Raw genomic sequence first — 26,755 nt, forward strand, 5'->3', positions numbered from 1 at the left:
CAAGAGTGACAGACCATTTAATGATCTTCATAAGTAAGTTAAACAACCATTTATTTTACAGTTTAAAATGTCCTCATGGAGGAACAGCAAAATACACTCAAAATGAAGATTGATCAAAAGACAGTTTTCATACTAATCACCGTTTTAAGTTTTTTTTTTTTTTGTATTTTCATCTCATTTGTTTATCAAAAATTATAAGTGCCTTCAACATAACCATGAGTATTCAGCTTGCAGTCATAGAAATATTTACAACACAAAACTGACAAGCACGGTTTTACTTTCAGCATCGGTTTCACCTCATCTCCCATCTCTTTCAGACTGCTTTGTTTTGTTGCACAAAACAAACATAAAGGCCCTGAAGACAGACAATTATGAAGGGGGAAAAATACACAAGAGCACAGATTAAGGACATTAGTATTTACAGCTTGGCTCAACAGTTAAGGGAGGGATGGAAACAGATGATCAACACATCCAATAGCGGCATGATATCAAGTTTAAGTCACATTCTTTACTTATGATTTCTGTTTACCCTTTAAGATTTGAAAATAAAGCATGCTATAGCACATCTGTTATGAAGTCATGGCTTATATGACCTCGGGATTCAGTTCTTAATATGTGAGAGGATGATTTTCAGACAGGAGGGGGCAGTAAAGGACCATATCAGGGAGAAGGAGAACAGGAATAGAACAGAAATGCAACCCCTACAATACAATGGTTCCTTCATAATGTAAAAGCACTGTAATAACAGAGTTGGTTGATGAACAATACCAAAAAAAAGGAATCAAGTCTGCCGTCAGAGTGGCAAAATACAAAGTCACATATGAAAATAGGTTCTGATCAATTTTTGTTTTAGATACATTGCGTGTGCAGAGCGTTTGCAAAAGACATTTTGGCACAGAATCAATTTTTAAAAATATTTTTTCTTGAATATCACTACTGGATCATGTACAGATCCTTCCCACCATTCCCATTCTTGCCCCTGCCCAAAGGGAAAAAAATAGAAAGAAAACAAAATGAAACATTTGATGATCAGTCTTGTAAAATAATTCACTTGGTCTCTCCACATTGCTTCAGTCTTTAAATATTTATAATATGTACAGTTTCACAATTGTCCACAATACCCTTAGGCTTAAAGAAGATGCAAACAAAAATAAACAAATAAAATATTCTTTATATAGTCCCCTGTTGAGGCATTGAGTGCAACTGTACAACTCTAAACGTCCCCTCTCGAGTTCCTGGGGTAGGGAACACTTCGGGATGGAGAGTCGAGTCCGGAAATGGTGTAGAAGTTGGCTGATGGTGAAGGAGCAAAAGCAGAATGATTGATCAGGCTGAAATGATCCTTGATCATTTTCCAGGCAATGATTTTCTTTCATCTTGCACAAGCATGGAAGATCACTAGAGTAATTCCATAACATGTATCCTTTTATACTCAAATCTGTACAGAGTTCACAATTTTTTCCTTAACATAGTGCAATGACTTCCCATATTGTTTGTCTTTAAAAAAATTATCACAATCACTTTTATGAAGGTAAAAAATATCCCACAGGAAGGCCTCAATCCATAGCTTTATAGGTGCTATGAATTAGGAAAGGCTGCAAAACACCTCCAAAAATGGCAAAAATGAAATGATAAACCAGAAATGATCATCGAAAATCCTGTTCGACCCTTCAGATCCTTCTCTGTAGAGGTATAGTTTTTGGAATTCGATGTCATTGAGGGACTTAAGGACTTGGTGGAGAATTGGTGAGTGCATGCTAAATTAAATTCGATTTAAAGTCAAACTCATAAAAATATGAGGCAATTCCAGTTTACAAAACTGGACAATTCCAAAGGGGCTGGTGTTGGCTTTGTTCAGCAAAAATGAAGGTAATTAAACAGAGGCAATGACAATCATGAGGTGAGGGGAAATGCTGGAGATGCTGTTGAGAAGGTCCGGAGCGAGGCGCGAAAGGTGGCTCTCCGAGAATTCGCACGGCGGGAAAATCTGCACCACATAAGCTGGCTGCGAATCAAAAAATGAAAATAACAAGATGAGACATGACCTTGAGGAGTTTGAAACACAGGCACAATTTAAAAAGAGAGGTAAAGTAGAAAAAGTTTCAATGACTACAGACCTGATTAGAGCCAGGGTTGGGCACATTGATAATGCCAGCTGCCTGTTTGGCTTGCAGGTAGGTGATGAAGCCACTTTTCAAGGCTTGAGTTTGCCCAAGGACATCTTCTTGGTCTCGACCACAGGGTAGAGCCAGTAGCAAACAGTAGTCATTGTCCACCTGCCATGAATGATAAGCCTTTTTCATAAATGTAAACATAAAAGCACATCCCACAGGGTGTTAATCAGGTTATTGGCGGAAAATCCATGAATTTGCAATACATCTCTATTTAATCAATCTTGTTAAATAAATTCATCCAAAATTTAGCACCCAACATTTCAGAGGGAGTAAAAACTAAAAATACTCACAGTCATTCTGCGTGCCACACTGTCCAACTGGGAAGCCTCAAGCCTCATCCTCTGGACAATACGTAGTAGAGGACCTCCCTCTGTGGGCGGCAGGGAGCGCTGGGCCAAGATGGTGTTGCCAGAAACAAAGTGCAACTGGACGGCAGCCTGGTCGTTCTTCAGTGCCAACAGGCCTTGCCATACAATAGGATATTTCTGTACAACAAAAACAGAAAATGGGTTTTAAACCTATTTCCTCTTTGGTATAGTCTTGAAAACATATTCCATATATGATGACATTGCTGGTCAATCTGTCTTCCTACCGTCATAAGCTGCACCATGTCAACGGAACGATGTCCCGAATGTTCCAAGTTAGCATCAGGCCGTAGGTTTAGAGAACTTGATGGGGGTACTGCTGGCATAGGTGTTGGCAGGAAGGCTGTAGGGCCTTTCTGTAGAGATAGATCTGGCTTATGAGTAAGACTCATAGGGGACGTCATGGGAGACTGGTATGAGGGGGAAACTGAATCCCGCGATATTCGGGAAATGTGCGAGAGGTCCGTAGAGGTAGCAAGGCGGAGATGGGAACTCTCAGGTTTGGAACCACTTCCTCCCACATGTGACTGAGACATTTTACCCCTGTGACCCAGCTCAGGCTCCGGGAGAACCTGATTGGGGACATACCAAATAAAAAGAGTAATGCATATTTTGTAAGTGCATATGAATATGATCTATGAAATAAAATTATTATAAAATGCTGAAATATTTGCAAAATGTAAATAAGCATATCAAGTGACCTGTGAAGATGTAATGCCTTGGTTAGCCAGGTTGTGTCCCGATGAAGGATGTCCTGGAAACTGGGACGGAAAGCCTCGCATGTCACGATATACTGGAAAGGAGCCCGCACCTCCTGGATGCATCAGCTGAACCCCATGTGAGTGAGGAGACACCAGGACAGGAGAAGATGCATGGACTCCCCTGATTCTACTTTCATTGCAGGGGGGATGTATCATCTTTCCTTCTAGTTGTTTGAGAGATTCTTTTGCAGAAAGGTCAATGGTCTTTCCCACTATAGGACTCTTTGAAGGCCCAGAGATGTTGCTTGAAGACGTTCCAGTCTCTGAGGTGCGTGACTGTCTTGCCTCAACAGCGACCTGCTCTCCCAGTTGCTGGTGCATGAGGATGCGCTGGTGCATGTCTCTGTACTGGTCCATGCGTATACTTGGGTGGAGTCCTCGGTGATCACTGTGAATCATCATTACATCTGATTGGAGCTGGGGCACAGACGGTCTACTAAGGGCTTGGTTAAAGTGTCTGGGGTCTTCTTCACTTACACTGCTGCCACCACTACCCGCTACTGAACCCTTGGGACTTGAATGGGACTGCAGTACCAAATCTCGGATGACATTAGGCTGAGGCGTGTTTGAGCGCTGTGGAGGCCCTGGGTGGGAAGAAGACAGGGAGTCACCTCGCCTGCCATAAGTTATCGCAGACATTGGTGAGGTGTTCATTCTGGCTTCATGAGCCATTGCCTGAGTGACACTGTGAGGTTGAATTATAACGGAGGACTGTTCCAGGTGCGGGTGATGCATACTAGAATGATATGTGGAAATTGGTGGTATGCCGTGACCTAGAACGACAGAAGTGCCTCGAGGAGAACTGCTTGGGGGACAGGCTTTGACAAAGTGTGAAGGGGAGTGAACGGCTGTTCGTGGGGAATGGGGTTCTTGCTTTAGGTGTAGAGCTGACCGATCAGTTGGTATGCTAGGGCTGGGGCTCATGCGGGTTCCAGATAGTGATGGGTGGTGTGGACTCATGACTGGGCTAAGGTTAGACTGCTGAACAGCTTTCCCAATGTCCATCTTTTTGGGTAGAGGTTCAGACCCCAGTCCTCTCTTGCCATGCTGCTGCTGAATCACAGCTTGGTTGTACATCAAGACTTGAGGAGAACTAACTGGCTGTTGGTACATCTTTACAACGCCACCCTGGGACGCTGTGTGATACGGGGCATCAGATTTGTCACACCCAATACCCTCCTGCTTCATACTGGATATGACAGGTTGAGAGTTATAAGAATGGCCTGTCAAGAGAACCCCAGTGTGCCCATAAGATGTGGAAGTTGGGGTTACTTTTGGGGTAGGGGACTGGGATGATGTGATGAGTGGGTCTTGCTTTATTGAAGATTTGGAGACAGATTGCTGAAATTCTATATCACCAGCACTCGCTTGAGGGATTTGACTAATTTTGGCTCTCATCCTATGAGGTCCATCGGTTTTATGACCAGAATAACTCAAAACAACAACACCCTCTGATGTATTGACCCTTAGGCCAGAACTGGTGCCTGTACTGTAGGGAGTGGTCTCAACAACAGAGCGCGCTCTAGTCGCATCTTCTACAATATCCATGCCATGGTAGCGATTATTCTCATTAGAGTTTGATCTAAATTTTTGCTTGGGAATAGACAGGCCAATGCTGCGGTTGCTTAGAGAAATTCGTGGAGTTTCCTCTGTATCATAAGGCATTGGAATTCGACTTATTACTGAGGTAGCAGGAGAAATAACTGTATGCTGGATCTTCTCTCCACAGTTCTGTTGGGACTCTGTCAGTGGAAAGGGTTTGTGGTGTATGGGCTGGGGAGGTAAAGGTGCTCTCTCTTCAGGGTGTAACTGTCTTGAACCCAAAATATCAGAGGGATTTTCATTCTCTGACATCAGTGAAGGATCCGACAGTACAGAGGTCACCATAGTGGTAGGTATAGAATTGCTGTTTGAAGCAGAAACATATTTAGGTTCCATTAGGATTTTTCTTAAGGTACTAGAACTAGGGTCAATATCCGAGGCCTTTGTATCAGGAGGCATTGGGGGATTTGTTGAAGGGGTTGCAAGTGCAATTGATGCTGGTGGAGAAGGAGTTACCACTGTAACTTGACACGAAGGAGCAACACAGATTCTACTTTCTTCAGTTCTAGGAGGCCAGTCTGGCGAAAGTGGAATTTTGGCAGGCCGCAGCAGGGGTACACTGAAGTGAGATACAGGTTTTGGGCGGGCAGGGGCAAGAGTAGGGGTAGATGGCTCCTCTGCTTGGGGACGCTTTTTACTACTTGATATGTTGCTTGTGCCTGAATGAAAGGCAGATTCTTTGGGTACAGGCTGTTCAACTTCAGGCTGTTCTGCCTCTTTGGGCGTGTCTACAGTTATAGCACTTGTAACATCACGTCTACAAGTTGCAACGGCAGTGACCACAGAAGCTGCTGCAGTAGCCCCAGCTGTAACAGTGGCTGCTTTTGAATTGTTGGTTTCTGGGTCTTCTGGGATAGACTCTGGTAACTTGAATGGGGAGGGCTCTGGTTGTGAAACCTCTTCAGAAGTATCCCCTTTCTTATTAGCTGCACCTTTGCGACTTCTCGACTTCTTCAGGGTTTTGGCTCTAACTCGGCCTGTTTTCTTGGGTGTTTCAAGTAGAGGGGCATGCTCAGCTGCCTTAGACTCTGCCATTAGCCCCTTTGGGGTGGGTGTCACAGGACCATCATCTGAGTCTGCAGCAAGAATATTGTTGATCACCATGTGTGTTTCCGGATCCATAATCTCATTGGAGGAGGAAGATGTCAATGATTCTGGGGTAGGGATAAGACCAGTGTAAGTAGGAGGAGCTGTGAAACTTTCTGCATCTGCACATGTTTCTTCAGCTGTAATGGAATCAATAGCGGCTGCAAGTTCAGTTTCACTTGCAGGATTAGCTCGCTTCTCCTCAACCTCAGCTTCTGGCTCCACTATGACAGGAGGCAATGTGGTAGGTTGCTCTGAAGGTGGTTCCTTAAATGGTCGAGGAAGTTGATCAACAGTAAGTTTGGCAATATTTTCAACTGCCTGCTCTAGTTCCATCTGCCGCGCTAAGAGAGCTGCCGGATCAGAAGGGAGTTCAGGCTCGGATAGGGTGTCTTCTTCATCCTGTGTGTCAAGTTCTTTTGATTCTTTTGGAAAGTCTATGATCTTTGTTTCCTCATTCTCTTTTACTACTATCTTGGTTTGTGTAATGGTGGGCACTTCAAATGAATCAAGCTCATCATCCCCTGAACGTAGTAAACCTTTTACATCATCAACGCTTACACGGATCTCTAGATTTTTTAAGCTGTGCGATTTATCTTCAGTGACCTGCTTGGTATTTCTTTTCAGCCTTGGTGTTTTCATTTTAATATTCTTTTCAGGCTGTTGTCTACTCTCAGAGGAGGTGGTGTCTACCTTTTCAATATCCCCATCAGTAGATTTCCTTCCACCAGAATCTTTTAACTCTTTTTCCTTTCTGTGCACTTGTGAGCTTTCGTTTTCCACCTTTTCTGATAACTTCACAAACAATTCAGAATCAGCTTTAGGATTAAGTTCAGACTCATCAAGACTTGCCAGATCAGCTTGTTCAGCTAGCACTGTAATGGTACCAGACTGTTCGTCTATTCTACCTCCTTTCTTGGTAACTGGAGCAGGTGATGTCAGTTGCGTTTGTTGCACTTTCTGGGTGCGGGGTGAACGCCATCCCTCAGAGGCTTTCACAACCTCTACAGTAGTGGAGGTGTCTTTGACCTCTGTGCCTTCTTCCATCATTTTCTGCTGATCCCCCTTAACTGGCGATGCATTGTCACCTCGTTTGACACCTCTTTTAGGTGGGCGTCCTCGCCTTGTATTGGTATGTGGAATTGGAACATCTTGCTGTATTGGTTCTTTATCGGCAACACGTTTGCGCATGGTGCGTGCTGACTCAACCACCTCTTTACCAGCTTGGTCGTCTTCATGTAGTGTGGCATAGACTGATCTTACATTCCTGCGGCGTGTTCTGCCATGGATCAAACTAGACTCAAGGTTCTGCTCTGAATCTGATGCATGGATTGGTGACTTGGATGTGGCTTTGGACTCAGACACTTTTGGTACTTCTGCCCGAGGAGATGAGGCCCTTTTGAGTTTTTCTCTGTCAATCCGTTCACTCTTTCGTGTTGCAGGTTTCTCAGTGGCAACAATTTGAGAAGGTTGGGAAGTACGCAATACTGACAGTGGTTTTGCCCTTTTACTCTTGGGTTGTCTGCGATTTGGTAATGGTTTTATTTCAGCCTCTAGCTCTGGCATACATGCCTCACTATCTGTCTCAGTTGTCTGAGATTCCTCAGAGTGTTTTGTTTCCTGATTTTCTATTTTAGGTTCTGTCTTAATAATTACCATTTTTTCTTCAATCTTTGGATAGTCAGAGTAAGTGAATTCTGCAGTCTCCCTCTCTAAACCCCTTAGGGAAGCACCAGGAATGGGGGGCTTATCTTCCACAAGAGGATTATGTTCCACTGCCAAACGATCTCCAATTTTTGTTTTGGGTTCCATCAACTCTGCTTTTGTTTCCATTTCATTTTCTGGCCCCAAAAGCACAACTGGAGAGGTTATGGTGAGCTTAGGAGCACCTGGTTTGAAGTCTTCCATAGGAAAAGAATGCGATGGAGATACCTCAGAAAATGGCTCTTCCTTTTCTTCTTTGACAAATGAAACAGGTTGATCTGAGGATGGAGTTAAAAATTCTTTCTTTTCTGGTGAAGACATTTCTTTCGGGAAAAAAGCAAATGGAGAAACTAACATGGTTAATGGGGGGCTAGCTGATTTGTGATCAACCTTCAATACTGGCTCAGATTCCTTATCAGACAGCACATTATCACTATTCTGCCCTTCATCCCTTTTAATCTCTACTACTATCGAATCATTCTCAGAATCAGGTGGAGAATGGTCTTTGTCCTTTTGTTGTTGAAGCTCCAAAAACCGACTATGGAAAAGCACTATGGGCTCTTGTGGCATGTCACCCACTCCAGATTCAGGCTGTGCCTCAGTAGCACCTGGCTTAGCAAACGGCCTACCAACTCCAGTTTCTGAATCTTGGTCTTTACGTTCCAGATGCTGCAAACGGCGGGAGTCCTGTTCAAAGATTGAGCTGTGCAGGAAGCGAGAGGCAAACAGGTCTTGTCGTTCTTGGTCCTGTGGCTTAAGTTCCTCCTTTTTATCATGCAGCTTTTCAACAGAGTCAGTACGAATCTTTTTTTTTTTCATATACCAAGAAGGAATAGGTCGAGGTGCTAGCTCTACCTTGTCCTTATCTGAACAGCTGTGGGAGATTGGAAAACGTGAGGGGAGAAAGGACCAATTATCTTCCCTGGAGGAATACAGTGTCTTAGCTCTTTCAAGAAGTGCTTTGGTATCAGGAGTTATAGTTTTGTCTAATGCAAAAGAATAAAACTTATTCTTTTCCAATGAGCCTGAAAGCTTCAGGTCCGTCATCCTCTCATCACGTTCATTAAGGATAAAAGACAAGGAACTATTGGACTTGGGAGAGATGCGTTTGTTTTCTCCGTCCTCATCTGAATCAGACTGCACTTCTCCAGGTTCCAAATCTTGGCCAAGGCGTTTGTGGATGGTTTCACGTTTTGCAATATCACTGGGGAAAGTCATATCCATTCTAAGTGAATCAGACTTTATCCTTCTTTCCCAGCAGTGCATCAATTCCTCATCACAGCCAAGCAAGGTTGTCTTAAGCTTTGGGAGCTCAGTGTCAGAAGAGTGAAAATGTGTCAGTCCCAAACTGTTTTTCAATGACTCCGTGTGTGAAAATTTCTCATCTGTTGTTGGAGATTTTCTGTCTTTGTTTATAACTGACACAGAAATCTGGGCAGTGTCATCTTCCTCATTTGCACAAAAGTGACCATGTCCTATTGAGGATGTTATACTCTGATAAATGTCTTCATTCAACTTTTGGGAACTTGGAAAGTTGTGCTGTCTTTTTGCAGTCACTATTTCAAAGCCAAAATTCTCTACTTTCTTTCTTTTACTGGAAGACCATTCATCATTGACCATATCCTGAATTGATTTTGGAACATCATGCATGATATAATCCTTTCCGAAGTCATGAGTCTCAATACTTGCTGGGTTTTCAAACTTGACTAATTTATCAGGATTGCCAAGGTTAGGTCGGAGCCATCTACTCTGTTCAATTTGTTTGGTGCAAATGTTTTGCTCAATGTGCACATTGTGTTCATCTCCGTCATTTGAGTCCCTGCATTTCCCTCTCCCTTGTTCGTTTTCAGACAAAACCTGTTTTTGTTCTTTTAATTCATCCAAATTAAAGCTGTCATCATCTAACATCTTTGTGAGACTGGAGCTGTTTTCACTTTTTGATCCTGCAAAATCCATTTTAAGGTAGGGAGAGTCCAACTGATCTGTAGAATCTTCAGGCAGCTCCCCTAGCCGTGACTGCTGCTCCAGAGAAAAGCCTACAGAGTTGATTTCACAGTCTCGTCCATCTTTAGGACTGCTAACTGAAACCATTCGGACACATTTATCCTTGTGGTGCTCCTTTTTATGCACCCCTTTTATCAAAAGATTTTTATCCAAGTCTGTCTCTTTAGCATTGTTCCATGGTTTGTGAAGTCCAGCTTTACCAACATCCTCCTCGCTAGTTCTCTTCTGTTTATCAGTTTTCCCAGAGTCTTCAAAACGCCTTTTCCTTGCAGCCAGACGGTCAATATCTACAGAAATACAACTGTCAAATCCCATATCAGATTTCCCATGTTTTTTGGATTTGACTTTAGCATCCTTGTCAATAACCTCCACTAAACTGTGCATATTTTTGTCTCTGGGCACCTTTACATGCTTAGAGATATCAGTTTTTGATGGTTCTGAGCAGAATGGAGGACTCCTTTGGTCAGCTGAAGGTGATGCCAATCTAGGACTGTCACTCCCACCCCTCGGTATTGGTTTTTCTTGGACAGATTGACCAATCAATTTTCCTTCTTTTTCTTTAACACGTGTTAATTGCACAACACAAGGCAGAAGATCTAACCTTCCTTTGCTCGAGCCTTCCTTTGGAATTTTACTGCTTTTACTTCGAAGGACTGACTCAGGGCTAGCATCTCGTTCAAGTTCAGGTTCCGTCTCACATGCTTGGATAATGGGTGACGCAACTTTTAGCTTCTTAAGCCTCTGCTTCTCACTTTTGTCTTTGTCCCCTCGATCTTTACGTCCGGCCCGCTTCTCTTTTTCAACCAAATTCCCTCTTTCAACTTCAAAGACTCGATCTATCTCAAGTTTGTCGGTTTTATTATACCTTTCAGTGCGTGCCTTTTCAAGTTTTTCAAATCTGGGTGGGGAGATTGAACTGCAGCTACCACTTCTTTCAGAAGATCGGCAACAAATACGACGATCCGAATCACTTGGTATCCTCTCAGAGAGCGAAGGAGATGCGGTAGGGCTGGCAGGACGACGAGAGGCAACGTGAGACGGGCTTTGGCTACGCTCAATGGTCCTCCGCCCGTGATCACGTCCACGATCCGTTTCAAAGCGCTCCCTCTCTCGTTCACGTTCTCGTTGCAAATAGCTGTATTTGCGAATGTCCTGCTCATAAGGGTCAGCTCTGTATTCTCGATATTCACGGGGGTCTTCAAAGTATTGTGGATCATAGTAATCTCCCTGATATGGGTCCCATTCTGTATAGAACTCCCGACTTCTGGCAGGGTATTTGCGACGTGGATCTTCAGTAAATGTTCCTGGTGTTCGTACATTTTCGTAATACTGTCTTTCTGCTTGAAACTCATATTGAGGTCGTCGATCATCCCTAGAAATAAACCCAAAAACCAAGATATAATTTCCTCAAACTTTGGCATCCATAATGTTTAACACTAGATAGTATTAAGGCAAAATTATTATTCCTTATGGAAACTACACAAACCTTCTTTCAGAGAGAATGTCATAAAAGTCTCGAATGTCCTGCCCAGATGCCTGCATTGAACGATAGAACGCCATCTGACTTTCCTGATTGGCAAAGTCCACCTGGAGGAAAAAAAAAACAAGAGTAAGTTGCATTTCACAAGATGTCAGGCATTCAGAACACAAAAACATTACAGAGCAAAATTTGAGAGCAACGGTTTTTTTCCCCACTTACCTTGATTTTACTGCCCCCAATTTTCCATCCCTTTGTGTCTTTGACAGCAGCTTGTGCATATTCAATGTTGTTGTACAGGATAAGGGCCATTCCTTTCATTCTGTCAAATACAACCTGCGCAAAACAGAGGAAAATAGAGTCCCATGTTGCCAGAAAGTGAACAATGGGCAACTGTAAGGGTAAAAAACAGACTTACCTTGACAACATGTCCATAGCGGCAGAAATGACGAGTAAGAAACTGCTCAGTTGTGTTTGAAGCCAATCCATCCAACCAAACACACGTAGTAGGCATACTCTTTCCAAAGCCCAGCTGAAAAAGGAAGGATAAAATGAAAAGATTGCAAATATTTGATCCAACATCCAAAAACTTAAAGAACAGTTTACATAAATCATGCTCATAAATAATACTAGTATGGTTGGGAAAGACAATAATGTGGTAGTTAAGGCAAAATGTAAAATTAAATTAACGCGATAAATCTCACCTTCAATCTATTGTTACCAAGGTACTCTCCATCCATCTTCTTTATAGCCTTACAGACACTGGCAATGTCGCAGTATTGTAGAAAGGCATACTGTGGGGCTCCATTCACCTTCTTAATGTCAATGTCCTTTGCACAATAATGAAAAAAGAAAGAGGCTTTCATTAAGCATGGTCATCTCAAACTATGCAGCATGGTAACCACTGCCTATATGGAGATATTCCCAACTACTTCACAGCATTAACCTACCACTATTTCTCCAAAGCGTTGAAAGATGTTAAGCAGGTCATGGTAAGCGGTGGACTTCTCCAGGTTTCCAATAAATAATGTCCGTGTGGCCTTTGGATGAAACTCATCTATCCTCTCGTCCAAGGGCCGAAACTCGTTCTCACTTTCAGTCTCTGAAAAATACAGCAAGTGCCCATTCGAACCTGGTGCGTTTTGACGTTTTATGTTTGTTGCTGCAATATATAGTTAAAAGATCAGAACTTACCGGGACCATTCCAGACGGTGACCTCAATTTGCATGCCGAAAAAAAGCTTCCCCTTTGATGCTCCGAGTGCTTTCTCTTGGTCCTCTTGCTGGCGGAAAAAGACAAGCCCGTAGCGCTCCTCTAAAGCGCCGTGGATTTGTACAGATGTGACTTTTCCATGTTTCTTAAATTCATGGAACAAACCATCCTTCAGGCTCGTATCTGTAGTAAACCAATCAAATGTTTTATTAAGAATGTTTGTTGAAAAAGTAACATGTTATTAAATACTAAAGTATTGATTTTTCATAAAAAGGTGTCAATATTTGAGAGATAAACACAAATACAAATCACTATTATTTCTGCATGAAAAAGCTATTTGTAGTTGCGCACCGTAGGAGCACCTTATGACTAACCTGTAGAGCGCACAGGAAGATTTTGGACCTTGATACCAAAGCTTTTACGTGGTTCATCCTTGTCGAGGGAGGATAAAGGAAGTGCTGAGGGTGCTGGAACAGCAGCAGATTGCACTGAACGTGCCGGGGAGTCATCACTTGAACTACTGCTGGAATCACTGTAGCAAAAGAGAAACATGGACTTAAGATGTTGTTGCAAGCTTCACAGTCTGTCAGTTTCTGTAACTGGTTGTTGTCTTTGCCTTACTATTGATATTTATATATGTTGAAGTTATTGATATTTTTACCTCAATAAAATCATAAATTGCTATAATATTTATACTGTATACAGATTAATCCTTTTGCAGCAAGAACAGCAGTTAAAATGTCATTTTTGTGACTCAAAAGGTGACGAAATGTGTTTGTTTTGTTCAATCCGAGGTAAAGGAAGGAGGATTAGATTATATATAGTATTGAACAGGCAATAGTATGCACACGTTTCAAAATGTAATATATATAGTGATGCATTTGCATAATAGCTCATGCAATGCACTGTGAATGCGTCTTTCTACTGTTCAAAATCTCAGCTGAAGAGGAGAAAAACACCTTCTTTCTCCCCAATTTATCATCATCATCTGGTTATCAGTATAAAAAGATGGATTTGCACGTCAGTGTCAAATTCATGGCTGCCTTGGGCACCTTTTTACTCGAACAGTTCCCATGCCTGTCTCGGCTTTCAAAGCCCTCTGCTGTTTGTTTCCCTCTCACTTTCTCCTCCTGTGCTCAGACACTCCCGGAAGTGCTGCTGACGGAGGCTGGCCTGTGGGAGTGGGCAGGCAGCCAGCACTGGCCAGAAATTTCCAGTTCCAACTGGATCTCACGGAGGAGGGGTGGGGGGGGGGCATCACACACACACGCACACGCACACGCACACACGAAAAAAATATACCAGCCGTCTCCTGAAATTCCCCACAGAGCACTACCTCGTGAAACCACATGTGTCGCTACCCGCCACTCGGAGCTGTCGACTCTGCTTTTTGTGTCCAACGGTGATGCGGTTATCCAGAAAATAAACAACTGGAGCGAGGGGGTGAAGTGCATTCATGTAGTGGAGTAAATCCCATTGAAAGACACGCTTATGTTTCTCAAACTGCAGATCTCACTTGAATTTGATTATCCCAGCCTTTTTTACTACTCAACAAGAACCCAAATCAACTAATAAATAGCATTACATTCAAAAGAACCTGGACACAAATATGAACAAATGTAGCAAAACAAAAATAGCTCTGTTTTGAATTGAACATGGTAATTCAGCTGAGGCCAGATCCACTGGCATAACAAAATTAAGTTGAGCTCTACATGTCTGTCATGTAGAGCTCAACTTAATCCAAAGTACAGCGGTAATAAACGCATTCAGATTGAATCCTAACAACCCAAAATGTGTGTCATTACAGCTGTTACATGCAGCAAAGGTCGTTTTCCAGGCTCTGACTCCTACCAGCAATCAATTACTCAGTCAACAACCTTGTAAAAGCAGATTTGTCATTTGAAAGATTCACGAGTACAAAGTTCACTCATACAAAAAGGGAATAAAGAAATTTGCACACATAACAATGGTTGAAAGGTTCACAAATTTTGAATTGGAAATTCTATGCAATATGTGTCCCCTGCTGGGTGGAGCATAGTTCAAATGCTGGAAAACAGTAAACCATGAACGTGAAGTTCGGCCATGTTGTTGTGTAAGCTATTTTAAAATAATAAAAACGTATCCAGTGTCTGCTGAGGAAACAGACGTGACATGGTTTTAGGAGATATGATATCTTGAAACGGTTAATGTTAGAAATCACAGCCTCTGCATTGAGGGAAGTTGAGCTACAAAGTGTTCTTGATACTCCCCGCTAACCAGTGGTAGAAATAAAATGCACAAGCACGCCTTTGCTTGATTGCAACTCTGTTGCAGTGTTCAATACAGCCGATATACATGTGTTGGGGATATTGCATCGAGTCCTAAAAGATGGTATTACACAGAGATTACAACAAGAAAAACCCACTTCATTTACCTGTACAGAATACTCTCCTCTCCCTTCTCTGATGAAATACTCCACACCTAAATCCTCTCTCCCAGTCACACCACTGGCCAATCACAGTGAAATGAGACAACGATAGCTCAGCAGAACTGAAAGCTTTACCTCAGAGCGTCACGACATGAACACACATCCCCACAAAGACAGATGGAGCTTTATTTTCCATCAGGTAGTCGCTGATAGAAAAATAAAGACAATGATTTGGTGACTGCGTTTCTATAATTATATCGTAATCACACCATTTCAGCAATAAATGCTATGCATCTCACCTCGGACATGGTCACATAGTTTAGTAATTAATGCTACACAACAGGGTTTGCACTGCAATGTGTCTTAAGGCTACTTTAGCTAAAAAGAAAGCTACGATGAGCCTCCCTTATTAAAAAAAAAAGCAGAAAATCAAGTTATAACGGACCAGTCTGATGTGCGTAAAAAAACCGGTATTGTTATACTGTAGCAGCCTGGTGTTTTCAGGTGGTTTAATGAAGGTAAGCGGCCGTACGTCACGGCACTGCCGATCTCTGCATCTTTATATTTTATAGGGCCAAACCAACCGATCAGATATTAGTCAACATGTCATTTCGATGTGTCATTTTTTGATTAGTTGATTGGACAAAGAAAAATTATTTTCAAAAATTGGGATGAAGCAAAGATAAACCCCCCCGGGCCCATGCTTAGTACAGGCCTTGTTTGAGGAAAGACACAGACAGCCTACGATATGTTGATTTTGCCGAGTGATACAAAATGCATACCAGTGACATTGTTTTCATGATTTTCCTGCTTTGCAAGGAAGTTTTTGGGTAAATGTGAGGAAAACTGGGAACGCTGAATTAAAATCATACCATGAAATATTTCATAATGTTTGTATCGTCGTATAAAAGTAAAGACACTTAATACTACCAGTGAATGTGAGACATTAATCCTACTTTAGTCTCATCAACAACTTATTTCCCATCCTGCTACCACTGTGACCTAGACTCGGGCAAAGAAAAAGATAGACGGTATTTCTCCTCTTTAGAATTTGTACTTGAACACGTACTGTTAGATTCTTTGAAATGAAGAATTACAACCATTTGAAGCAGCATTCAGAGCGCAGATTTCTCTCTTAAAGTACTCTGTGCTCTGTCCAGACCTTGTTTAAGACTGGGATGCACAAAAAGGTAAACAACAGCCACGCACAGGGGTAGAAACCTTGACGTCACTCACCTGCCACTCGTACTGCTGCTGGTACTGCTGACCGAGTCTGAACTGGAGGAGCGGCTGTGGGAGCCTGACCCACTGTGGGAGCGCGGAGGACGGGTAGCCTGACTCGCCAGTCTCTGAGGAGATGGATTTCGCGAGTGTGTCGAGTGCGGAGACCGGCTACGGCTGTGGCGGTACGACCGCTCCCCGCGCCGACCCCTGTCCTCCCTGTAAAGGTCCCTGTGAACCACGCTGGCCAAAGTAAAGGGTTCCCTGGTACGAGACTCGTAGCGAGGCTCTGGCGTCTCAAAGCGACAAGGGCTCCTGCTGTGGGAGCGGAAGAAGCCGACCACGCTGGATGTAGATCCTCCGCTTCCTCCCGGCATGGCCCCTGCCGATCCTCCTGTTCCCGCGTTGCCAGCGACAGCGCTGACGATAGGTCCACTGACTCCTGACGACACCGCTGGAACACTTCCGCTGGCCGTGCCGGACCCGCTCCCGGCTGTACTTACAGTCCTCTCTCTTGCATCCCGGTAATAGTCTGTTTCATAGTGCCGCTGGCGTTCAAAACTGCTACCGGGACGCTCGTGGTGTCCATAGGCACTGTGATCGTACGCCCGATCCCGACTTTCGGCCGTCCTAACAAACCGGGAAGACAGAGCATCACATTACCGTTACATTCAAGACAGCCGCTAGCATCAGACACTGGGCAAACAGAATCATCAGGTGTCTCTGGTGGGTTTTTACTTAATTAGACACATGGGAAGACAGGGCACTTAAGTGTTTGGAGGGAAGTTTCTAAGCATCTAAAGAGATATTTTCCAGCCTACACACTGAACTACAAGGGGATTCAATTGATGAACTGGTTGAGACAACCGAGCGTGTCTGAACTGCATATGGCTCGGAGATGAAATGTATCGGATCCTTCTGCCACAAAGAGGCTGTCGGGTCTTTCACGAATCAGCTTGGAGGTGTTCACACAACATTTGTACTGTTTGAAACTGCTTTTCTTTGAATGCAAGTCGATGGTTTATCAGTTCAAGCATCAAAGAGATATATAACTATATACTGCACACACTATAATGAAAATACAATAAGCATAGGATGGCCGGAAGAGATTTGTTTTAGCAAAAGGCATGCATTCAGTGTTTAAAGGAATGGAAATCTGCAGATTTGAAAGTATAATTGCAGGATATACGACTTGCACAAAGATTTCTTTTAATAAAAAAATAACATGAGAGATTCCTGCTTTTATAGATTGCTATGTCATTCTGGTCTTGTAACTATAACAAAAGCCACTTTCTGAGACATTTGATCATTTCTCTGAGAGGTTCTGTTGAAGGTTTTTGGATGAGACTCATGACGAGCCTTTTGGTTATAATGTTACACAATTTAACACCACTTGTTCTCCTGAAAAAAAAGGTCTTCAAATCATCTTTTACGAAGACGCATATTAGAAAGAGGTGCCATTAAGGACATTCTGCTCAGACCCGGACATCCTCGTTCTGAATAAAGCAATCACGAATTTAATTTGGTAATACGACTGCTGTGTCATTACAGCAGTCATATTACCAAACTCCCAGTAATGAGCAGGACAGGACAGCAATTACGACTGTTTGAATTCATATGAAATTATAATCAGCAAATTAGCCGTGATGTTCCAACACGGGGCGGTTTGTGGTTTGATTCAACAACACTTACAAACCCTCTATGATTTATTCTTTTGTCCATTTCAAACAAGAGGATGGAAAAATATTAAGATTCAAGACGGCACCGGATGTTAACGGTCAACCTCAACTGTCGAAATGGTAAAAACCTTCCCTGCAGTACATTTGAGATTTTAAATATACATAAACAATCTGAAAAAGTTACTTTCAAATCGTACAAAAATACTAATTCCAGATGTCGTGTTTTTACTATGTGACTATAAGAATAAATTGTTAATATTCTATTCCTATGTAATCATAGAAATCAAAGCTTTCTAAGTAGAAAATAATTATCTAACTCATGTAAACATGGTTGGTAAAACCAACCGACGTGCACAGCATCTTGTTAGACTAGTGTTTTAATGCCCATATGTGCATTATGTGACTGCAACGTCCTAGAAGGTAGTGAGGGCAACATTTAAAGACCCTCACTTCCTCCTTCTCCCATCCCCAATATGTCCTGCCAATGTCTACTTCCAACTTCAAACAAAGGAATAAAGTATTATAGAACTAGACAACATAACTAGAAATTAAGCTCATAATATCAGATGAGAAAGAAGGTAATCAAGCCAATTCCCTAAATGGGATTTGCACATTACCCTTGCTGATTATTGATAAAGGCATCCAAACCTTTTGGATCTTTGATTGATTTGGACCATCAGAGATGTTTTAATTACGTCTGTGAATAGATCCATCTGTGCAAATGTTTTGCTTGCTGGGTTGCATGCTGCTTAACCGTCTATGCCAACAAAGAACGGTGAGCATAAATCAAAGACATGAAGAAACTTCTGAAACCGTTTATCTCCTTAAGGAGAAGTCAGCAGCAGCCTTTGGTGGTGAAAATGAGGCCACAATGCTTTTTGTTTTCAATCTCAAGCAAACATTTGTAATCAATTTTATAGCCTTCCTTGCGTTATGTTTTTCTTGTGCTACGACTTTGAAAGATATTTGAAAGATATTTCACTAGAAATACTACAAATTGTTTTGGATGGTGTGGGAGATGACCAGTTGATGAGGAAACAGGTCCCAGTCTGAGCTTTAATGTGGGTTATATGAGGGGCTAACAGGAGGCTGCTGCCATTTCTCTGAAGATAATATGGCACAAGCGTCTTCCTCTGCATCTCTGATGCCCTGTCATGTCCTGAAAGGCATTTTGGTAAATGATCCATAAGATGAGTTTCTTAAAATGCCCAACCTGACCTTTACAACTGACTGAGAATGTGTTACTCATATTCACAGGCTTTCCTTGAGAGGACTTTGATGGACTGCAATTTATCCGCTGTGCTGAACCCTTTGTAAAAAAAAAAAAAAAAAAAAAATGGTTAACCCTTTCAAGGATACACAATTTAGGTTTTTGTTTTAACCGTGCAAACATATAAGTCCACAGCGACTGCCAACGACTAGGGTAAGTGACAATAATTTAACAATAAGTTGTGTGGATACTCTGTAAAACATTAACATAAATGTAACCTATAGACAAAGAACAACTTCAATGTATTAGCTCATAAATGGAAGTCATTCATTAAGTCTTTCCAACAAAAAGGCCTTTGCCATGGGGCACGAGAACAAAAGAGTGCACGGGATGCACATAGTCTACTGGATGTTGAGGATAAATTGGTTGGATGAGCTAGCACTATGTCTGTATTTCACTGCACTATACATAAAGTACAGCGGGTCAGGGGCAAATTCTGTTTCATCTCATTTGATTTAATCATCCGTCTGCTGGATTCATGAATAACATCTATGGTATAACGATGTCTGCAGTGAAATTGATGGATTACCTTGACCCCTAGATGCTCCCGAAAATGCTAATTTGGTGGCGCAAGCTCACTGCTCAATAGATAGCCTTCAATTTCACTTTACACAAAACAGGCTCTACATTATTCATGGAGCTTAAAATAATTCAGTTGGACTTTTTTTTTTGGCAGATTTTCCATCAGTGTTTGATTATTAGTCTGCTCTGTTGCATGCTGAACACATCAACTGTTTTGGGATTACGGGAACAGCATAATTATATGGATGCATTCCAGCAGCATGCTAAAAAGGCATCTTATGTGGAGACTCGTGTGGGGGCCAATGCATGCATATCAATTCAATTCTACATTTCCAAAACTATTTATACATAGTTCAATGTTAAACAGTTAAACTGTGCAGCTGTGGAGCACCCTGTTGTCCTTGGAGGCTAAACCACAAACCACAGAGCCTAGGTTGGACTTCTATCACTTTATGTAATTTTATATCATGATATTGAGATAGATATATATATATATATATATATATATATATATATATTTTGTGATATAGTATATATTATCGCAAACTCAATGGAAAAATTGTTTATTAATCAAATAACCAAATAATTGGAAGAACTGGATTTTGGTTAATCCAGTGAATAAACTACGAATTAAGGTGATCCATCAAACTGAAGCAACCATCCTGTGAAGACAGCACTGCCATGAATCAGTCCTGTTTATTGATTTGGAATGTTCCCCTCAACAGTCCAATGCAATCAGAAATTAAAGAAGGCACAGATAGCACCGTATAAATGGAGAGAAATCTCTGACCGTTGGGAAATTTCTACCATCTCACGGGACTTATCGTGTTATTGGCCAACCCTACATGGAGACGTTAAACTCCAGTCAGGGACTCTGTGTGGATGTAATCTCTCCATCTGCATATTTCCTGATGAGGACTGTGGCCAACTCACGAATAAGAGTGAAATTCTACAAAAAAATAATCTTAAATTTGTTATATTTCTCAGGAGTTTAAGAATCAAGTGTTGAATCTGCACCCTGTGACAGGTTATACCGCATCCATATTCTTCTCTTGTCCCAGAGAAAAGGAAGCTGAGGACATTTTAAAACTGCAGCTGCGAGGCGGGAACAAAAGATACTGGTGCTGGAACTAATGAATATTATCATTATTGATGAATATCATGATTATTATTTTTAATTAAATCAATCAATCATTTCGTATATAAAGTGCTTTTGTCCATGTTTTTCCCACCCCAGAGCCTAAAGCCACATTTAAAAAAAAATTGTGTCCGACCACAAGCCCAGACTTCCAACTCGACATATTTAATTAGAAAATATACAACACAGAAAAGCAGGAAATTGTGCAAATGTTTGGAATTTTTGCTTGTAAATACAAGTATGTGACAAATCTTTGAATCTATTCAATCTTCCACAGCCCAGTGTTATATTATACTATATATATTATTTTTTAAACCTTGAATAACAGCTGGATCTGGGTCTATTTATCTGAGGAGGACGGGGGGGACAGGAGCTGAAGGTGGGGGTCAGGTCAGAGGAAGAGAAAAGGAAAACAATACAAGGTAAGGTTAAGATTTCGGCATATAGACACACAGGCAGGAGTAGCAGTCTATGTGCCGGATACTTCGGTTAGTGGGGGAAATGGAGAGAGACAGGGGTTCAAACTAGGGGGTTAGAGAGGACAGCTAAAATACACAGGGCAGGACATACCAACCTTTTGAGAGAGTGGTAACTTGACCTATTATTCCAAATACAATCTAGGGAGATAGAACTGTGTGAGCAGAAAAAAATGGGCAAAAATGTTGAGTGGAGAGGGAAAAAATATGAAGCTAAATCGTTGACATTAGAAAATGTAATCCTCATCTTCAGGGCAAGGGTCCTCTCGTACTTAGACGAGTGTCCGTTTTAATTAAAACGATGAAACAAAGTTGGCCTTGTACAGATCCAGGGAAGGATGTTTCGTATGCTGGAAAATGTCAATTTGAGTCCACATATCCATCCAAACGCAGGGGGGAAATGAGTCCGGTGAAATTAATACACGATATCCATAAGTCCCTCTTCAGAAAGTAGAGCGCAACTGATTCCCCAACAGCAATGATGGAAGTGATGGAAAAAAATGAAGTCTTGCATCTTCAATTTGTGAAGTCCTGGGCGTTCCACGTTGGTCACACGGTGCCCAGTAGTAAAGTCGTCAAATTCCTTTCGCAGAGGGAGGGAAATCTGCCCGTGACAGATTAAGAATACAGAACATGTCTCTTAATGGTAATCCAGATTCTTGTTCGTAGCAACACCGTATTCATTCCCAGGGTGGAAGAACATTCATACCAGTTCTGAAGCTCATGGGTGTTCATGTCTGTTGTCTGTCTCCTTTGCTGTCCAAACCGAAGCCGAGTCGATGGGAAATGCAGTTCATTGGTGCAGCTTTGTTCACCGATTCTGTGTGCGTTTGTATCCATGTTTAAATTATAGTTCCACGTTCAGGAAAGGAGCCGGTAATCCACAGACGTGAGGTAGGTTATCTCCAGCTGCTACTTTTCAGTCTTAATTTCCAGCGTTCGTCTTTGAATTGTACGATCCAAACTTAGTCCGTGTTGGTCCTCATCAAATCTGGAAGTCTCAGTCGTCAAAAGGTAAAAATAATCTCCACAAAAATGAGGCAAGAAAAAAAAAAAAAAATGTAATTTGCTCACTGTTTATGTTGTCTGTACTTGGTTGAGATCACCAGTAGAGGTCTCCCAGCACTCAAATTGTAATGCCCTGATTTTAGATATGATCTCAAATAAAACAAAAAAAAACAAAAGAACCAAGAAAGCAACCCATACCTTTAGCATGATAGCTTATCCTTAAGGTGTGTGGCCAGCGTTAATCCAACAGAGAGGGATAAATATCCTGTGTAGGTTATCCTGTGTAGGTGACTCCAGCCCGCAAGAGAAGTGAACACCTCCGTGAGGTGTGCACGATAATCGAAAACCAAATTAGACTAATCCAAACAATGGTGTTTTGTTTTTTGTTTTTTTTACATATAATGTGTGCTCTTGGTTGTTTTGTTACATGAGGAAAAAGAGTGACATTAATCCACCGAGCAGGGCGCGTAACTCCAGATTAGGGGAATCCCAGGGATGGCTGCTGGACCACTCTCTCTCTTCCCCCCCTGCCCCTCCCCCAGCAATCTCCAATAATCCTGGGAAATTTTACGAAATCCAATCTTTGCATCATATTTTCCACAAACAGAGATGTTTTAAGATCACAATGATAATCCCCAACAGAATAAACTATTGCTTTAAGGATACACTTGTGTATAATCATGCTTTCATCGCTTATGGAATATATCCCGGTCTACCTGAGAACGCCCCCCCACCTCCACCCCAAACAAGTAAATGAATAGATGGTGGGAAGATGCTTGGCGGTAAGGTGTAAGAAACCACGGTTTCCCCCCGTCTTCAGAGAAACTTTGTCCACTTACCCGTCTAGTCTGCGTTCATAGCGTCCATCTCTGCTGTGGAGCGACGCGGGGGGCCCATACACGGTCCCCCCTGCCGCCCTTGTGAACCCTGATACATCCCGGGCACGAGAGCCTAAGGACAGACTATCGTCCAGCCCTCTGGCTGCAGTAGGAATTGTGCCTGGTTCATTGTAATCAGTGCGCAAGTCTCTGTCCCCCATCTTGTTGATAGCATTATGAGCCTTCTGAGCACTCTTAATGTCCACAAAATCCACAAAGGCTGCGACTCCACCTTCTGAACCCCGCTTGGGCAGGACCTTGACACTCTCCACACGTCCATATCTGAGGAGAAAACAATGGAAACAATGGAGGTGATCACTCGCTTTTGAACTGCAATTATGGGGTTTTAGTGTTTATGAATTTCTAAACAGTGCTCAGTTTTAATTAACAGCAAAAATTATGCAGTTTCCTAAACGATGACACCTTCTTTTTTTATTTTATACTGAATTCAATTATGTCAAAGAGAGAGAGAGTGTGTGTGTGTGTGTGTGTGTGTGTGTGTGTGTGTGTGTGTGTGTGTGTGTGTGTGGGGGGGGGGGGGGTGGGGGGTATGGTCGCTTTGCTTCCCTTATGTTCTGCTCCGTGGTACTTTCTTTCAAGGCAACAGTAACCCAGCAACTGGCACATTGCACGTTAGCAAATGTATATATTCTCTGACATTAGCATGTTGTCCAGGAGGAGGGGGGGGGGGGGGGGGGGGTGCTCATAATATAATAGCTACTGGAAAGCGCACGGATGAGGTTTGGGCTGAACAAAAAGGAGAGACGTGACATTTACCGATTTGCTTTGTGTGGGTTTAAAAAATTCAATTCAAATGCAAAATGCATTATGCATGTCTATATAGCTTCTTCTGTTGCATTATTAGCAAAGTACTTTTGGTTCAATTCTACATTTATAACATTATTCCACCTTTTTTTCGCCCCCAATTTAACAAAAAATACAAAAATAAGGTATATTGTTTTATTGTTGCTGTTTTTATTATTGTAATTATTATTATTAATATAAACTGATGGGAAGTGTATTACATCAAACGTGCAAGCCCAGTCTGGGGTTACAAAGCCTGCTATCATCTTTGTGCGTTGACCCCCCCCCCCCACCGAAGAAATTGTATTCTCCGACGGACAGACAGTAGGGTGCCCATAAATTTATTGGCATGCCAGTTCCCAACATTGAACAGCCTCCGACGCCATTTTAGAAAAGCTGTTCACACTGCTTACTCATTCTGCCGTCCCCCATCTTCAATGACTTCTATCACACACTGGGCTGTCATGCACCTGCACACTCCGACTACCTCTGGGTTACCGCTGGAGCTGAGGCAGCGTGCTGAAAGCGACTCGCAGATTCAGTTCCCCCGCCGCCCCCCATCCGCTATTGCAATAACATGCTGCCAGTCACCATCCCCCCAAAAAAACATAACGCTACGCACATCATAGCATGGGCTTATATAAATAAAACGGCATATAGGTAGCCCATTATTGTGCGAGGCTGCATGAATCACTGACCATGTTTGCAGTTCACTCACTGCATCCCTCTACCGTAAATAACAAGACCGAAGAGAGCGCAAGGACAATTTGGTATCATCCGTTTACGTATATATATATATATATATATATATATATATATATATATATATATATATATATACGTAAACGGATGACACAGAGTGTGGTTACAATTTCGTTTAAACAGACATGTGTGATTTCTGTTGGTAATTTAGCAGCCTTCGCCCGATATGGCGACGCCTACACGTTGATCATATAGGTAGACTGGTGTTTTTTAGCGGTCTGGTCTCTGGCGCATATGGACGGAGAGGCGGGCTGCTATTTCCTTGACAGCCGGGAAGAGAGAGGCGAGGGCGCGCAGACAACCGTGATAGCCCCCCCCCCCCCACACACACACACACACACACACACACAAAATCATATTTACATTTTTCTCTCCCTCCGGAGATGACAACAAAGAGCCGAAAGCCCATAAATGGTGCATGGGTTTTATCTGTTCCATACAAAAAGCACAAGTAGGGCTCGATCAGAATATCGTAATTAAAATATCGATGTGTTGGCTGATTTTCTTTCAAATCAGATCACGCTGCGGGCTGTGCAAGTCAGCAGCTGTGTGTGGTGGTGGTGGTGGGTGGTGGGTGGTGGGTGGCAAACGCTATAATAATGTAGCGAAGATAACCATTTATGTGTTCATACGCGCACACAAAGTAAACACGAGTAGCTACTATAACGTTACGATGTTGCATACGAGTTAACGCGGACCACCCCCACCACCAAATTGGCTGCGTTCGATCGCAGCCAATTTGCAACAATGTTTGCAGCGTGGATGTCGCGTCACCTCTTAGCTTTCACTGACTTGTGACACATTTAGAAACAAACAGATTCCGGTTCTTGCAACAGCTACACTGCACGCTGAGCAGAAGGTACGTAGTGTGCTAATTGGCTGTACTTTGTGCACAGGTCTGGTTGGAAGCGCTGACCTGACGAACTCGCGGAGGATCGCGTGAAAACACCGGTTCCCCGGTTTACACTCACACTCACACACACACACGGCGATAGACTTCATGCTGTCTGCCAAAGATGCAGACTGTGAAATGCATGGCTCGTTACGATGCTAGCAGCTCGCCTGAAGTTTGTTTACTGTGTGCTGCTAGCGTTGTAGAAACAACAACAATGTATTTTATTTTGATGGTACCCAGGTGAAAGATGGGTTCCTGGGGAAAGTCAAGCGGTTACCTGAGGCGAATGAACAACCGCATAGCATTGAAAATGACAAGTAAAGTTATCACTATAGCCTACAAGTTAGTACCCGTGTCAAAGAAAAACATATGTCCGCCAGCAGGTCGGTTGACGCGTGCTATAGCCGTTTTGGTTTTAATCTCAGCTGAAACGCAGCACAACGTTGGTGCTTGTGGGGAGCTGACAGCGCGGTTGCCGAATGGGACTTTGCTACAAGGGGAACCTCCTGCTTCATCCCGACTTCACTAAAATGTGACAGAGAGAGAGAGAGAGAGGGAGATGCTGGCCATGCACGTTAAATTACAAAATTCACACACACACACACACACACAAGCACATCGTTCATTAGTGTTTCCACTCACCGCTTGAAGTGCTCAATGATTTTCTCTTCTCGCACATTTTCGGGTAAATTTCCCACCCATAAATGTCTGGTTTCCCGGACCATACTGTGTGCTCCTGCTCCCCTATCATACAGATGAGTTGGCTATGTCAGTTTCTTCCCGTGCAAAATAGAAAAGCTTTGCAAAATAAAAACGCCGGACAAGAAACAAAAACAAAAAAATACTCGGCGCAAATCATTGACTGGTCGTTGTGACCCAATGTAAACCATTAGGCTAGATCCCCACACGCTGTTAAGATACTCTTCACTGTTAAAGCGCGATCTTGCACCTCGTGAACGCGCTCCGGACTGTTCCCGTGACTAGGCGCGTCCCTGACACCATGCGACCTTTTGGGTGTCGAAAGAAAGCATGTAGCTTCCTAAAAAGATGCAGCAACTTCGCTTGTAATGAGAGGCACACCGCGCAGGCGTGGCTTTGTGTGTGAACTTCTTTTTTTCCCCCTCCCTGATGAGATAGTCTCCCGCCCATGCGCATGCGTGAGAAAACCCCTGGTTGAATGAAGGTGCTTTGACATCTGAGAGGCTTTGACTCTGCAGGAGGATCCCATCAGTGCTAGTTTTGTACGGCAATGTTTTACACTTTGCATACAGTAACACACTAAATGAACACGATTTAGATATTTTTTTAGA

The 26,755-nt window shown here is 42.6% G+C and overlaps 1 protein-coding gene across 2 annotated transcripts; it reads right to left on the reverse strand.

Annotated features, from left to right (window-relative positions):
- spen (spen family transcriptional repressor) lies at positions 1–26,558 on the reverse strand. 2 transcript variants are annotated; one of them, XM_076092973.1, is made up of 15 exons: positions 26,088–26,558; positions 22,946–23,266; positions 16,029–16,643; positions 12,760–12,917; positions 12,368–12,568; positions 12,124–12,275; positions 11,878–12,003; positions 11,592–11,705; positions 11,396–11,509; positions 11,183–11,283; positions 3,241–11,068; positions 2,767–3,111; positions 2,465–2,659; positions 2,118–2,294; positions 1–2,005 (listed from the first exon to the last, which is right to left on the reverse strand). In XM_076092973.1, exons 1-15 carry the CDS (start codon positions 26,168–26,170, stop codon positions 1,874–1,876), a joined length of 10,662 nt encoding a protein of 3,553 aa, XP_075949088.1. In that variant the 5' UTR covers positions 26,171–26,558; the 3' UTR covers positions 1–1,873. The 2 variants fall into 2 exon arrangements, with proteins under 2 accessions (XP_075949088.1, XP_075949097.1); XM_076092982.1 differs by having other exon boundaries at positions 2,118–2,276; positions 26,088–26,557.
- Between the last annotated feature and the right edge of the window lie 197 nt (positions 26,559–26,755).

Source organism: Anarhichas minor, unplaced genomic scaffold (genome assembly GCF_050575085.1).
Source record: "Anarhichas minor isolate MPS153535 unplaced genomic scaffold, ASM5057508v1 ptg000003l, whole genome shotgun sequence".
Taxonomy (NCBI): Eukaryota; Metazoa; Chordata; class Actinopteri; order Perciformes; family Anarhichadidae; genus Anarhichas; species Anarhichas minor.

Excerpts from the sequence above, each read along its gene's own strand:
- spen (XM_076092973.1), bottom strand. The coding sequence starts at position 26,170 with ATGGTCCGGGAAACCAGACATTTATGGGTGGGAAATTTACCCGAAAAT. Across the intron at positions 16,644-22,945 it reads TATGAACGCAGACTAGACGG|GACGGCCGAAAGTCGGGATC; the intron begins GTAAGTGGACAA and ends CCGGTTTGTTAG. Across the intron at positions 11,510-11,591 it reads GCTATGGACATGTTGTCAAG|GTTGTATTTGACAGAATGAA; the intron begins GTAAGTCTGTTT and ends TGTTTTGCGCAG.